This window comes from Oncorhynchus keta, chromosome 2, assembly GCF_023373465.1.
Source record: "Oncorhynchus keta strain PuntledgeMale-10-30-2019 chromosome 2, Oket_V2, whole genome shotgun sequence".
NCBI lineage: Eukaryota > Metazoa > Chordata > Actinopteri > Salmoniformes > Salmonidae > Oncorhynchus > Oncorhynchus keta.
The window spans coordinates 36,847,701-36,861,013 of NC_068422.1; the positions used below are offsets into that span (position 1 = coordinate 36,847,701).

The 13,313-nt window shown below is 43.1% G+C and overlaps 2 protein-coding genes across 6 annotated transcripts in view; one reads left to right on the top strand and one right to left on the bottom strand.

Annotated features, from left to right (window-relative positions):
- The window catches only part of LOC118400058 (ubiquitin thioesterase Zranb1-like), a 35,733-nt gene extending 26,469 nt beyond the window's left edge, over positions 1 to 9,264 (top strand). Inside the window, exons 5-10 of the mRNA XM_052476165.1 lie at positions 2,208 to 2,279; positions 2,950 to 3,148; positions 3,365 to 3,485; positions 3,846 to 3,975; positions 7,399 to 7,628; positions 7,938 to 9,264. Coding sequence (XP_052332125.1) covers positions 2,208 to 2,279; positions 2,950 to 3,148; positions 3,365 to 3,485; positions 3,846 to 3,975; positions 7,399 to 7,628; positions 7,938 to 8,150 — 965 coding nt within the window. The 3' untranslated portion in view covers positions 8,151 to 9,264. The remainder of the gene's footprint in view (positions 1 to 2,207; positions 2,280 to 2,949; positions 3,149 to 3,364; positions 3,486 to 3,845; positions 3,976 to 7,398; positions 7,629 to 7,937) is intronic.
- Positions 9,265 to 9,822: 558 nt separating this feature from the next.
- Positions 9,823 to 13,313, bottom strand: part of LOC118400045 (trithorax group protein osa-like) — a 129,879-nt gene continuing 126,388 nt past the window's right edge. For 4 of the 5 annotated variants that reach the window (XR_004828955.2, XR_008076862.1, XR_004828956.2 and 1 more), the window contains 5 exons: positions 13,103 to 13,230; positions 12,872 to 12,986; positions 12,401 to 12,478; positions 11,814 to 11,868; positions 9,823 to 11,559 (listed from right to left, as the gene is read on the bottom strand). Coding sequence is in view for 1 of the 5 variants with exons in the window: in XM_035796420.2 (XP_035652313.1) it covers positions 12,412 to 12,478; positions 12,872 to 12,986; positions 13,103 to 13,230 (310 nt within the window). In the remaining 4 variants the exon portion in view is untranslated. The remainder of the gene's footprint in view (positions 11,560 to 11,813; positions 11,869 to 12,400; positions 12,479 to 12,871; positions 12,987 to 13,102; positions 13,231 to 13,313) is intronic. The other variant, XM_035796420.2, reaches the window with a different exon arrangement.

Sequence of the window (13,313 nt, forward strand, 5' to 3'; positions counted from 1 at the left end):
AACAGAATGTTCGAAAAAGTAGGGGGTAGGAGTAACAGGTTAAGAAGGAAAGAACTTAATTAACTTAACTTTTAACAAGACACATCTGTTAATTGAAATGCAGGAGGGGACATAGCACGCACCCCTGAGGGGCCCCCGTGTTGAGGATCAGCGTGGCAGATGTGTTGTTACCTACCCTTACCACCTGGCCCGTCAGGATGTCTAGGATCCAGTTGCAGAGGGAGATGTTTAGTCCCAGGGCCCTTAGCTTAGTGATGAGCATTGAAGGCACTATGTTATTGAATGCTGAGCTGTAGTCTATGAACAACATTCTCACATAGGTGCTCCTTTTGTCCAGGTGGGAAAGGGCAGTGTGGAGTGCCATAGAGATTACATCATTTGTGGATCTGTTGATGCGGTATGCAAATTGGAGTGGGTCCAGGGTTTCTGGGATAATGGTGTTGATATGATTCAAGACCAACCTTTCAGCGCACTTCATGGCTACAGAAGTGAGTCCTACTGGTCGGTATTCATTTAGGCAGGTTACCTTGGTGTGCCTGAGCACAGGAACTATGGTGGTCTGCTTGAAACATGCTTAATCTGTCCCTGACAGAGTCTGTAATACCAACATGTCAGTGAAGACACTTGCCAGCGCATGCTCGGAGTACAAGTCCTGGTAATCCTTCTGGCCTTCTGGCCTGGTAATCCTTCTGGTGAATGTTGACCTGTTTAAAGGTCTTACTCACGTCAGCTACGGTGAGCGTGATCACACAGTGGTCCGGAACAGCTCTCATGCTTGCCTCGACGAGCGCATAGAAGTCATTTAGCTCCTCTGGTAGACTCCTGTCACTGGGGAGCTCATGGCTATGCTTCCCTTTGTAGTCTGTAATCGTTTGCAAGCCCTGACACATCTGATGAGCTTTGGAGCCGTTGTTGTCGGATTGAATCTTAGTCCTGTATTGACACTTTGCCTGTTTGATGGTTCGTAGCTTATTATCTGCGTCATCTGTCCACTTCAGTATTGAGTGAGTCACTGGTAATTCCTGCTTTAGTTTTTGCCTGTAAACAGGAATCAGGAGGATAGTTGTGGTAAGATTTGCCAAATGGAGGACAAGGGAGAGCTTTGTATGCATCTCTGTGAATGGACTAAAGGTGGTCTAGATATTTTTTCTTCTGGTTGCAAATGTAACATGCTGGTAGAAATGAGGTAAAACGGATTTGTTTCCCTGAATTTAAGTCCCCGGCCACTAAGAGCGCCGCCTAGTTTTTGCTTATGGCCTTATACAGCTCGTTGAGTGCGGTCTTAGTGCCAATATCGGTTTGTGGTGGTAAGCAGCTACGAAAAATCTATTGGTAAATAGTGTGGTTTACAGCTTATCATGAGATACTCTGCCTCAGGCGAGCAATACCTTGAGACTTCATTAATATTAGATTTTGGTGCACCAGCTGTTATTGACAAATAGACCCATACCGCCACCCCTTGTCTTGCCGATGCACGTAAAATCAAGCCAGCTGTATGTTATCCATGTCGTCGTTCAGCAGGACATAAGATATTACCGTTTTTTTAATGTCCCATTGGTAGAATAGTCTTGATCGGAGCTCATCCAGTTTATTTTTCCAATGATTGCACGTTGGCTAATGGGACTGATGGTAGAGGCGGCTTACGCACCCCGACCTACGTCTCTTCTTCATGGGAATGATGGGGATTTAATGAAGCCTTGTCCGGTTTCTGAAGTAAATCCTTCGCTTCCAACTTGTTTAAAGAAAAAATCTTTGTCCAGTACGAGGTGAGCAATCTCTGTTCTGATATCCAGAAGCTCTTTTCGGTCATAAGAGATGGTGGCAGAAACATTATGTACAAAATAAGTTACAAATAACACAATAACACGAGCACAGTTGGTTAGGAGCCTGTAAAATGGCAGCCATCTCATCCGGTGCCTGTAAAACGGCAGCTTTGACTCCTGCAACCTCAGGGTATTAAACCCTAATCACTTCAGCCTGGCATGGTTTTTTAACATGTGTGTAGATCAAGAGGTTAAGACTGATTCACTTTCTTCTCCAAGCCCTAAACTTGATTTCACCGTTAAGTGAAATGAATTTCACTGTCAAATAAATACTTGCCCTCTAACTTGCCCTTTTTGAAGTTATTTGATGAACTGTATCAAGTCTTCCTTGTGTTGTGTAACTAAATCAATTGAATGCCACCCTAAGTGTGTTTTTGTCTGCAGATATCGAGGACTTGCCCCCAACAGTTCAGGAGAAACTGTTTGACGAGGTGCTAGACCGAGATGTACAGAAAGGTGAAATATTGACTTGTTTCAGTAACTTAAAATACCACTATTTTACTGAATTGTGTGTGAGTGAGAGACCGTTGTCATAGTCAACACTGGGTGGCATCTGAATAGTTTCCTATCCCCTCTACTAAATTAGAATGCTGCTGTATAGTGTTGTATTACAGGTCTGTTCACTGCCTGCCGACAGTGTGCATTCCCTGCTGGCCTTTCTGACATTTTGCCTGCCCTTATCGTGTGTACTTGCATCTGTGCTAATTGAGTTTTAGGATTCCACTGATCCCTAAAGGGCTCTCCACAGGGATTTCATACTCTTTGCAAATGGAGCTACGGAGGTTAGTTTGCATCTCGTTTAAAACATTCTGCCTCAAAGTACCTAGAACTACGTAGAGGGCAACGCAAACAAACCTCCGTCGGATCCATTGCGTAGACTGTGTAGAGCCCTTTAACGAATGACTGTACTTCCTCAAGTGCCTTTTGACTTTACAACGAAGAGTCGTTCAAAAATAATCAATCGTTTGCAATCTGCATATCACTAATCACTGTACGTCCCTATACTTTACAAGACTTGATGTTAGTTCTGGGCTGGAACAAAAGCCTGCACACCATATAAAACCAAGGAGTGCGTCATTTTTTAAATGACCCCATTGCCCTTTCAAAGTCTCACTTTCTCTCTCAGAGCTGGAGGAGGAATCTCCTATCATCAACTGGTCTATAGAGCTCGGCACGCGGTTGGACAGCAGGCTGTATGCCCTGTGGAACCGCACGGCTGGGGACTGCCTGTTAGACTCAGTATTGCAGGCCACCTGGGGCATCTATGACAAGGACTCTGTCCTCCGCAAGACCCTTCACGACACTCTGCACAACTGCTCCCACTGGTGAGATCTGGGGTGTGTAACTTTGTCTGGGGATAGGATGAGAAGGCTGTGTTTGTTTGTGCAAACCAATTATTTAATTGTGGAAAAAAGAACCTGTTCTCATTGCAAAAGGGTTTAAAGCATTTGAGTAACACTCACTTGACCTTTTCCACAGGGAGTTGATACAGGGTCACTGATGTGTGTGTGTGTGTGTGTGTGTGTGTGTTGTCTGTCTAGGTTCTACATGCGCTGGAAGGAGTGGGAGTCGTGGTATTCCCAAAGCTTCGGCTTGCACTTCTCACTCAGAGAGGAACAGTGGCAGGAAGACTGGGCTTTCATCCTCTCACTGGCCAGCCAGGTACTCACTCACTCACTCATTTCCTTATGCATATAAAACATAAAGCTTTGAGCTTTTTAGGTGGAAGGACTTGGGATCATCGGTGTACAGATGTAGGATCTTAATTTGATCACACTTTTTTTTTTTTGCACTGCAGAAAATACAGATGAACTTTGATTTACATAAATTCTCAAAACCTAACTTTTTATGTAGCCTGCTTTTGGCCAGCTAATAGCCAAACAACCGATCAAGCAAAGTTATTGACTAAACATTTAAATCCTGTTGCTGCAGGATTATTTGGCTGTGACAATATAGGTGAAATTAAGATCCTACATCTGTACTGTAACATATAACATATAAAATATGTATCTCTCTCTACAGCCTGGAGCCAGCCTGGAGCAGACTCATATTTTTGTTCTTGCACACATTCTTCGTAGACCAATCATCGTCTATGGAGTGAAGTATTACAAAAGTTTCCGTGGTGAAACACTTGGGTACACCCGTTTTCAAGGTGAGATGTCTGCTTTCTTTGGCCTTAGTCTTAAATTGGGCTGTTTTTGAGGCTCTCTTTTTTTTCTCCCTGTGACGTAGTGGGCTCCTTAGCGGCACAGCTTGTCTAAGGCACTGCATCTCAGTCCTTGAGGCGTCACAACAGACACCCTGGCTAGAGTCCAGACTGTATCACAACCGGATCGTGATTGGAAGTCCCATAGGGTGCAGCACAATTGGCCCAGTGTCGTTCGGGATTGGCTGGTGTAAGCCGTCATTGTAAATAAGAATTTGTTCTTAACTGACTTGCCTAGTTAAAGGTTAAAGACTTTAAAAAAAAAATACAATCCTGACAAGCAAAAGGCTCTCTAAAAATGCAGTGTTGCAGATTTCTCTCCTTGTCCAATTAGATTGACGACCCAGTCTGTGTCCATGGGTTGCACCATATCTGCTGGCTCAGACAAAGCCCTTCTGATTTGAATTTGCCCTAGCACAAGAATCGTGGCACAAGGATGATGCACATTTTTGATTGCGTTTGCTGATATGCAGATTTGAGAGTTTTGCTCAAGGTCAGTATTCAATCAGTAGCGGATTTCCGGATAGCGCTTTCAGAAGCGTTTTGACTTACACAGCAGTGCGTCATAGTTGGAGGGAGTTGCCACTTGATTTATAAACTGTCAGTCTCGTAGCATGACCCTGAGTATTGCAGATAGAAATGTATTGTACAATGGCAAGAAAAGGTATGTGAACCCTTTGAAATTAACTGGTCATAAAATTTCAACAATAGTCAACAATAGACAGTCTGCTTAAACTAATAACACACAGACAATTATACGTTTTCTCGTCTTAATTGAACACGCTGTGTAAACATTCACTGTGCAGGTTGGGGAAAGTATGTGAACCCTTGGATTTTATAACTGGTTGACCCTCCTTTGGCAGCAATAACCTCAACCAAACGTTTTCTGTAGTTACGGATCAGACCTGCACAAGGTTCAAGAGGAATTTTGGCCCATTCCTCTTTAAAAAAACGTTTCAGTTCAGCAATATTTTTGGGATGTCTGGTGTGAACCGCTCTCGAAGTCATGCCACAGCATCTCAATCGGATTGAGGTCAGGACTCTAACCAGGCCACTCCAGAAGGTATATTTTCATCTGTTTAAGCCATTCTGTTGTTGATTTACTTCTGTGTTTTGGGTCGATGTCCTTTTGCATCACCCAACTTCTGTTGAGCTTCAATTGGTGGACAGAACCTTACATTCTCCTGCAAAATGTATTGATAAACTAGGGAATTTGTCTATTGCTGTGACTTAGATGAAGATCAGATCAAATTTGATGACCGATTTGTGCAGAAATCCAGGTAATTCCAAAGGGTTCACATACTTTTTCTTTCCACTGTATGACATGATTCACTGACATGATTCCCTGACACATAACAGAAGAATGTGTTGTTTTCCATAATATATCCTATTCCTTTCTTAATGTTCTGCATGCTGCACCCCAGTGGACACAAGCCAGTGTAGCTGTAGTCTATTCGGGGTGTGAACATTACAACTTTGAAATGTTTCAACGAAATTTGGATTCTTAACTTTAAGAAAAATCCTTAACTGAAAAACAACTAAGAGCATTGAAAGCACGAAGCTCAACTTCCCCACTGTTTTAGTGCCCTGGCTACCATGCTGTGAGCAGCATGAAGTAAACCTGTGCACATACCATGTGTGACTGAGAGTTAAGTGCGAGACATTGCACGGCAAGAAAAATGACGAGATACAGCTTTTGATTGCCGATATAGTCCTAGTGCACAGTTCTGACTGGTGGCTGACCTGCCTAAACTGTGCCTTCTCTCTCCTTCCCTCGGTAGCTTGCTAAGATGCAAGTGTTTGATTGTTCTCAGAAATATGGCAACTAGTCTCCTCTATTCTAAAAATACAGAATCTTATGAGTCGATTCCTAGTGGAATTGAATCTTGACACTCAGAAATTGGAGTCGACACCGGGAGTCTGTGTGTAAGGAGTCGAGGAATCAATTATTTTGGAGTCGACACCGGGAGTCTGTGTGTAAGGAGTCGAGGAATCAATTATTTTGGAGTCGACACCGGGAGTCTGTGTGTAAGGAGTCGAGGAATCAATTATTTTGGAGTCGACACCGGGAGTCTGTGTGTAAGGAGTCGAGGAATCAATTATTTTGGAGTCGACTCTCCACCACTACGTCCTTGTCGTTAACAGTTGGACAAATGGCAGAGAAAGGCAAGCGACAGTGCTCAAGTCTGACAGTGTTGAGCTACAGTAATGGTAGTACAGGTGCAAATGTTTAACCATCTGAAAGGGGCGCACCGTGAGACCCAAACCATTGCTGGCAGCAGTGCAGCTCATTGCCAATTCACATGGATTAAAAAACTATAATTGTTTTAATGGAAATCTATTTATTTTTTTAAATGCAGCTTAAACATTAAGAATGTTTTTCCATTTGTCACATCCCTAGTTTGTAGCTGTCCACTACTGAGCCTAGATGCAAAGTCCCAGTGTGAAATGGCACAAGCGTGTCTGCATACTTCGCATAGCTCACTTAATCGGTCTTCTCATTCTTATAGGAACCGTAGCCGCATCAAGAATCAGTCCAAGTAGATTACAATCTGTTTAGTAAAGGGAGGGGGGTTACAATTGTTCATTGTGATTGTTCCAATGCTGATACAGCATGCGACTCTCTCTAAAACCAGTCGAAGAACAATTCTGCCAAAATAATCCTACCCCCTAACTTTGAAGCATTGCAGGAGGAAGGTTCACTGTACGTACTGTTAGTAGCCATGTCTCTCGGCATATGTTAGCCATCATGGGAAGAGGGAGTGGTAGTTTAAAGCGGGTGTCCAATAAGGGCTGAGGGCGGGGTCCACATCCATGGGCCCTAGTATAAACAGTCTGGCTTTAATTAGCCTGAAGAGCTCGTGCAGCCATAAAGACAGCTCTCTGTAACGATGGGCTGCCTGTGGTAATGTCATTCATTACAGAGGGACGATATAGGCTACTGTTTGTGTTGCCAAGGAAAGGCGAGGCTTATGAGCGTCCGTGGAGGGAGGGAAGGAGAAAGCTCTGTTTAAATTGGTCGCCAGGTGAACCCAGTAAACACACAATAGCAGACTGTTGAACAGTGACCGACAGTAACTGTTCTAGATGCTCAAAAACAGTGGTTTGTGGTTTCAGTTAAGGTCACAAGGTGAAGTGTCTCGTTCACTTTTAGAGGCTGTCTAGTGGTTTGAGGCTGATGGAATAGGCTCAGAGAAAGTGTCCATTGTGTTTGGGAAACTGTTGGTAAGCAATATGTCAGCCTGTTTTGACATTTTGGTTTGTCATTTCTCTTCCTCTTTCTTTTTGTCCATCCCCATGTCCCTTTGACTCTTACCACCTCCCTTAATTCCATTTCTCACCCTCTTCCCCTTCCCCATCTCTCTCCAGGTGTGTACTTGCCCCTGCTGTGGGAGCAGAGTTTCTGTTGGAAGAGTCCCATTGCTCTGGGCTACACGCGCGGCCACTTCTCTGCACTGGTGGCCATGGAGAATGACGGCTTCAACAATCGGGGCGCAGGCGCCAACCTCAACACAGACGATGATGTCACCATCACCTTCCTACCGCTGGTGGACAGTGAGAGAAAGTTGCTCCACATCCACTTCCTCTCAGCACAGGAGGTAGGAGGGAGCGCCCGCTGTGGTATCATGAATATTTATATGGACCCCTAACGGGTTGCTTTTCAAGGATTCTGTCTGAGTCTACTATTCATGCTGATTCAAGCTAATTTTGCTATTCATGCTGACTGACTATGTAGTTCTATTATACCATCTGCTAAGTGACTATAGTATGTCGCTATTCTCGTGAAGTGACTGGAATGTGAAAAGGGGGATTGGCTGCACTAATTGCACTTTTTTCTCTGTATGAGAGCATTCTCTAAAATATGAGATGTAGTCTCATGGCTGATGGTTTTCTTGTCTGTGTGTCAGATGGGGAACGAGGAGCAGCAGGAGAAGCTGTTGAGGGAGTGGTTGGACTGCTGCGTGACAGAGGGTGGAGTGCTGGTGGCCATGCAGAAGAGTTCCCGCCGGCGGAACCACCCCCTGGTAACACAGATGGTAGAGAAGTGGCTGGACGGCTACCGACAGATCCGCCCCTGTGCCTCGCTCTCTGACGGTGAGGAAGAGGAGGATGATGAGTGACAACTGGAGTAGGCAGGAGTCCACCCTCTTTTTTTAGTTTTTCCTCTTTTACTTACATGGACAAACTGTGAAAGGGCAGGGAATTACCGTACCCTGGCAGAGGACACACATAATATATGCCATTTAGAGACTGAGAGAAACTGTTGCTGCAAAAAGACTTGGGGATGACAGAAATAAAGGATTGTAGATTTCAAACGCTAATGATCTTCTCAAATGTAAATGCATGTGGTTGTTTAAAAAAGTATAAGGAAATATACCAGTATCAGTTTATGATGGGCATCGATGAAGTACACTTCCTAAATGACTGTCCTTTTTAGTAGTTTTTCCAGTTGAAAGAGTTCGTTTTTTGACGGGCATGGTCTAGGCCAACATCTTTGTCAGGGCACCCAACAGAAAACTGCTGCAATTGTGTACTATGAATTTAATTCTTAAAGGGATACTTAAGGATTTTCTCAACAAAGCCCTTTATCTACTTCCCTAGTCAGATGAACCCATGGGAGATACCATTTGTCTCTGTATCCAGTATAAAGGAAGTTAGAGGTAGTTTCGCAAGCCAATCCTAACTAGCATTAGCGCAGTGAATGGCATCTACTAGCAGTTATCATAGGCTTTGTTATTGTGCTAATGCTCGTTAGCAACTTCATTCAAATGCAGGGACAAATGGTATCCACAGGTTCATCTGGGGAAGTAGATAAAGGGTTTCATTGACAAAATCCCCTTAGTAACTCTTTTAAAACTAAGCACTACACATTTGACTAACTGCTTGAATGAAGGTCATTTTCAAAGCTACATAAATGAAGTTCCCTTCTCACCTCAAAACAAGTGTCACTAAGGTCTTGGGGATCATACACATTGGTGTTTAGTTTACCCTTTTCCCCAGAATGGCTAAAATGAAGTCTTTTCTTGATCTCAACTAATTCTCCTTATGTTTGGGAGCTTTTGAGCTGAGATTCTGTCGTTTTGTAATTTCTTTCAATCTTGATGTTTTGTGGCAGACCTTTTTGCTGTGAGGAAAATAACCATCTGTGGAAGTTTACTTCAGCACCTCATGTTTGGTGCTTTGGAGGAGTGTGTAAGTCACATTCAACGTCTACATTAAAACAATTCTCATGTTTCTTTTTCTCTGTCCTGCTATTCTTCCCTGTCAAGTTAAACCCATGGTACCTGTTTTTTTCCTATAATGTATACTTCTTGTCTATGTGAGACTGCACATGAACCGAAGTTAAAATATCATGGTCATAGTTTTTTGTTGGGTTTCCTTGCCATTGAGTTGTACTGTAACTTATTTTGGTGTATTACAATTAGGTATAATCACATTGTGCATCGCCTGTATGTTGCTTTGTAGTAATGCAATAGTTGCAGATTTAGGTAAACGCCTGACCTCACTATAGTGCCAGCTAGAGAAAAAAACTTTTAATGTCCAATTTATGAAGTCTATAAAATGATAGTGTAGTTTGACCGTTTCAGTATACATTGACTCGTGTGGTGCACCTGGTTATTTATAGGGATGTCTAAAAGGGAGAGTACTATAACAATATCCTAAATTATATAATGGGAACTTCTATAACCTCCATGTGGCCAGTAAACCCATTACACCACAAAATCCAGAAAGGGTCAACTGAAGGTCATTACATAAATAAGCAGCAAAGTCAAACACTTTCACAGACCCTGATAGAACAGCATTGTTTTTATTTGAACTGCACTGAATTTTATAGATCACCTTGTACAAATACTCACACTAAAAACCAAACAATATGTTAGTAGCCTTGTCTTGCTAAAGTCAGGGCACTAGGGATGTTGCTCACAGAGTGCACGATGCCTCCAAGAGCTCCAACTGGCTTTCATTATAAGAACAGGGGAGGGGGGGGGGGTGGTTCACATAAGACTATGATTATAAGAACATTTAACTAGGCAATACAAATCTAACAGGACTCTGCAAAAACCTTGAACACCAAAAAACAGAGGTTTGATTTATAAAAATACCACAATGAAGAAAAGGTGGAAACACGCAGAACGATCCAGACTTTTTTTCTTTCAGACAATTTGGGGAAAAAGATTATATCTGCAAAAGTTATTTTTCCTGAGTCAGTAACCTCAATTTCCAAACCCTTTCCTGTCTGGCTGGTGCTACTGTGTAGGTCCTTTTGGTGAGAGAAAAAAAAATGGACATTTTAAGAGAGCCCTCTAGCATACAAACACCTGTGACAATGTCCAAATCCATGATGTGGAGGTCCATGTAAAAGCAGGTGCTTTTAACAGTTAGAATGGCTTTTGCATGCATTTCTTATTTCAATATTTTAGTGATAGACCACCACATGATTACTGAATCCGGAGTTGGAATGAAAGTCAATGAATCAACAGTTAAAAGTTTACATTGTCTTAAGATTGCGATAATGACCTTTACAGCAAGTCTCTCAATCCTTGTGCGTCAGAACCTGGAGCTTTGAAGAAGCTCTTCAGAGATACTAGATGTCTAAAAGGAGTTTACCAGATCAACATTTTCTCTATAATATATTGGGTGTTCTCAGGGGTTGAGAGATGTTCACAATGGACAAATTCAAACGGTTTCAGGTCCCATATTCACTTAAATTTGGGCTTATTGTTCTCGTACTGGTCATGAGACTCAAGAGATCTGGCAACCCTGGTGTGTCCATCAAATCCTTTCTGTACATTCAGGAACCAGCAACCTACAGGGTGAGGGATGGACTAGGACAGGGTTTAGAGGTCCCCATTGAGACTGCTGATGGCATTGGTAACACCAATTGTCTTTTTCTACTTGTCTGACAACTATGTCATTTCTTAATTTCTTTTTTCACATTGAAGAAGAGAAAGACATATTCATTTGTAGGGTGGTCTCAGAACAGAGGAAAGACAAATAGACACACGTGAACTGAAATGATGGAATGGGGCAGGGTGGAGTTAGAGGAAGGCAAGTAACAGATGATGTCATTGTCCTTCCAAGCTCTCTTATTGGTGGGTCAGTCAAGGTGGACGGGCCTTAACTCTGGCATGCGGTAACAACGTGTCCCAGAAAGCAGGAATAAAAAAAAATTAAAAGAAGAGGATCCTTGGAACATGAGTTTTGACGGTCCCCACTTTGGAGAAGCAGTTGTGAATATATTCACTGTCCCCACTTGGTTCCGGTGTTGTGTGAACCCTAACGATCAGTCTGCTGGTCGATGAGTGGGTGGGTCAGTTGTGTATATATGAACTCCTTTGTCTCTGGATGCAGAGTTATGGCTCGGTCATGTGCTCTCTCATGGGCTCCCCGTTTTTGTAGGGTTGGTTGGGGGACGGGGCCTGGGAGGGGTGGGTACCGGAGGGCAGGGTGTGGGCGATTGTCACCCCCCCAGGCACCATCCCCTCCATTGGCCCATGGATCCCACCAGAGGCCACACCAGGGGGGTACCTGTGCCAGGGAGACATTGGTGAGGTCACATGGTACCATAACAATACCTCATAGGTTACAAAAACCTGATAATCCTTTAAATTGCCATTTTAAGTTGCTACATTTAAAAACATGTGTTGCCTCACATTAGACATGAGGCAAAGGATCAAATTCAGTGGTGAATTTTATAATAAAAGAAAGTAAAGTCACATTGGAGAAAGAGTGTGGTGCAAAACAGACATCACATGAAATCTGAAAACTGATTCAACTCTTACATGTCAATTCAGGATTCAAAACGACCACAAGACCTCATCTGTTGTTCTTGGGAAACTGATAAACGTATCAGAGAAATATATCTTGATTTACTAAACCACTCAGATCTCAACAAAATATAGTTGGCATAAGGGGATGGTGTAGGGCTAGGGATGGCAGGTCAAGGAAAGATTCCTGATAGAATATCTCAGGGGACAAACACTGAACTGTATGAGAAAAAGGGGGGTTTAGAAGGAAAATGATACAAATGTCACAAATATACCCAAGTAGACCTCATACTTCCTGTGCAGGAATATGGAATACAACGCTGACTGTCCTACAATCAAATGGTTGCCATTATGTGCTACCTTGCAATAGATTTGTGTATTATTTGGCATGGTACAAGTGCCTAGGTTTGGCCACATTTGTTGGTTTTGGGGAAGTAAATGAGGGGTGCAATGAGAGGGTGGGCAGAGCAGGTATATTGGGTGGTAAATAAAGCAGACAGTGACTATACTTTTCAGTATCATGAAAACCAACAGCAGTTCTGCTTTGATCAGCACAGGTGGTCCTGAGCCTATCACTGTGGGTCAGCATCGGTAGTATTTACCTGGTTCTCTATTAGGTATATAATTTGTCTTGCATTCCCCCCGTTCCTATGGCCTGTACCATGGTTTGGTTGACTCGGCTGTGTAAGAGAAGTAGTTCAGTCCAGTTGAGACAGTAGGTATAGGGTGAGAGACTGAGAGGTCAATACTGTGAATTCCTGACAAACAATAGCAGGGGATGGTAGTAGCTAATCAATGTTTCCCCATAGCGCTTCATTTCCACTATATGCCACTACGGAAACCAAGACTAAAATACCACCAAGGTTAAATAGAAAAGACAAGAAGTTATCATATATTGAATACAGGGAAAAACAAAGTATATATCTGAGCATGGAAATTACTCCTGCTGTACCAATTGAAAAAAATGTATCCCCCTTTTTATCAAAATGATTAAGTCCTGCTTATGTGGACAATATATGCAAGAGGAGGTGGACCTGACCCTACATAACTGTCAGTTTGGTTGTGATTGATACCTGTACGCGGCACCGTTGAGTTCGGGGTGCATTTGCTGCTGTTCCACTGTCCAAGGAGCCGTGGTAACAAAGAACTCTTTGTTGACACAGTTTCGTAAACTGTCGGGAATACGGCCTGCGTCGTAAAAACCAAAACATTCCAGTTAAGAATCAGCTCCAAATGAGTTTATAAGTGTGATAAATGTGTGTGTGTGTGTGTGTGTGTGTGTGTGTGTGTGTGTGTGTGTGTACCAGTGACGGCTCTGCGTATCTCTGTGGCGGCTGCCTCTCTCATCTCCAGCGAGGCCTGTTCACTGTACCAGGCCGTGTGAGGAGTACAGATCAGGTTAGGAGCATCCTTCAGAGGACCCTGGGTAAAACTACACACACCAGAAAAAGAGATTGGCTAACAACTGGATAATGGAGTTGACGAAGTTACCTTTTCACACAGATAAACACACAC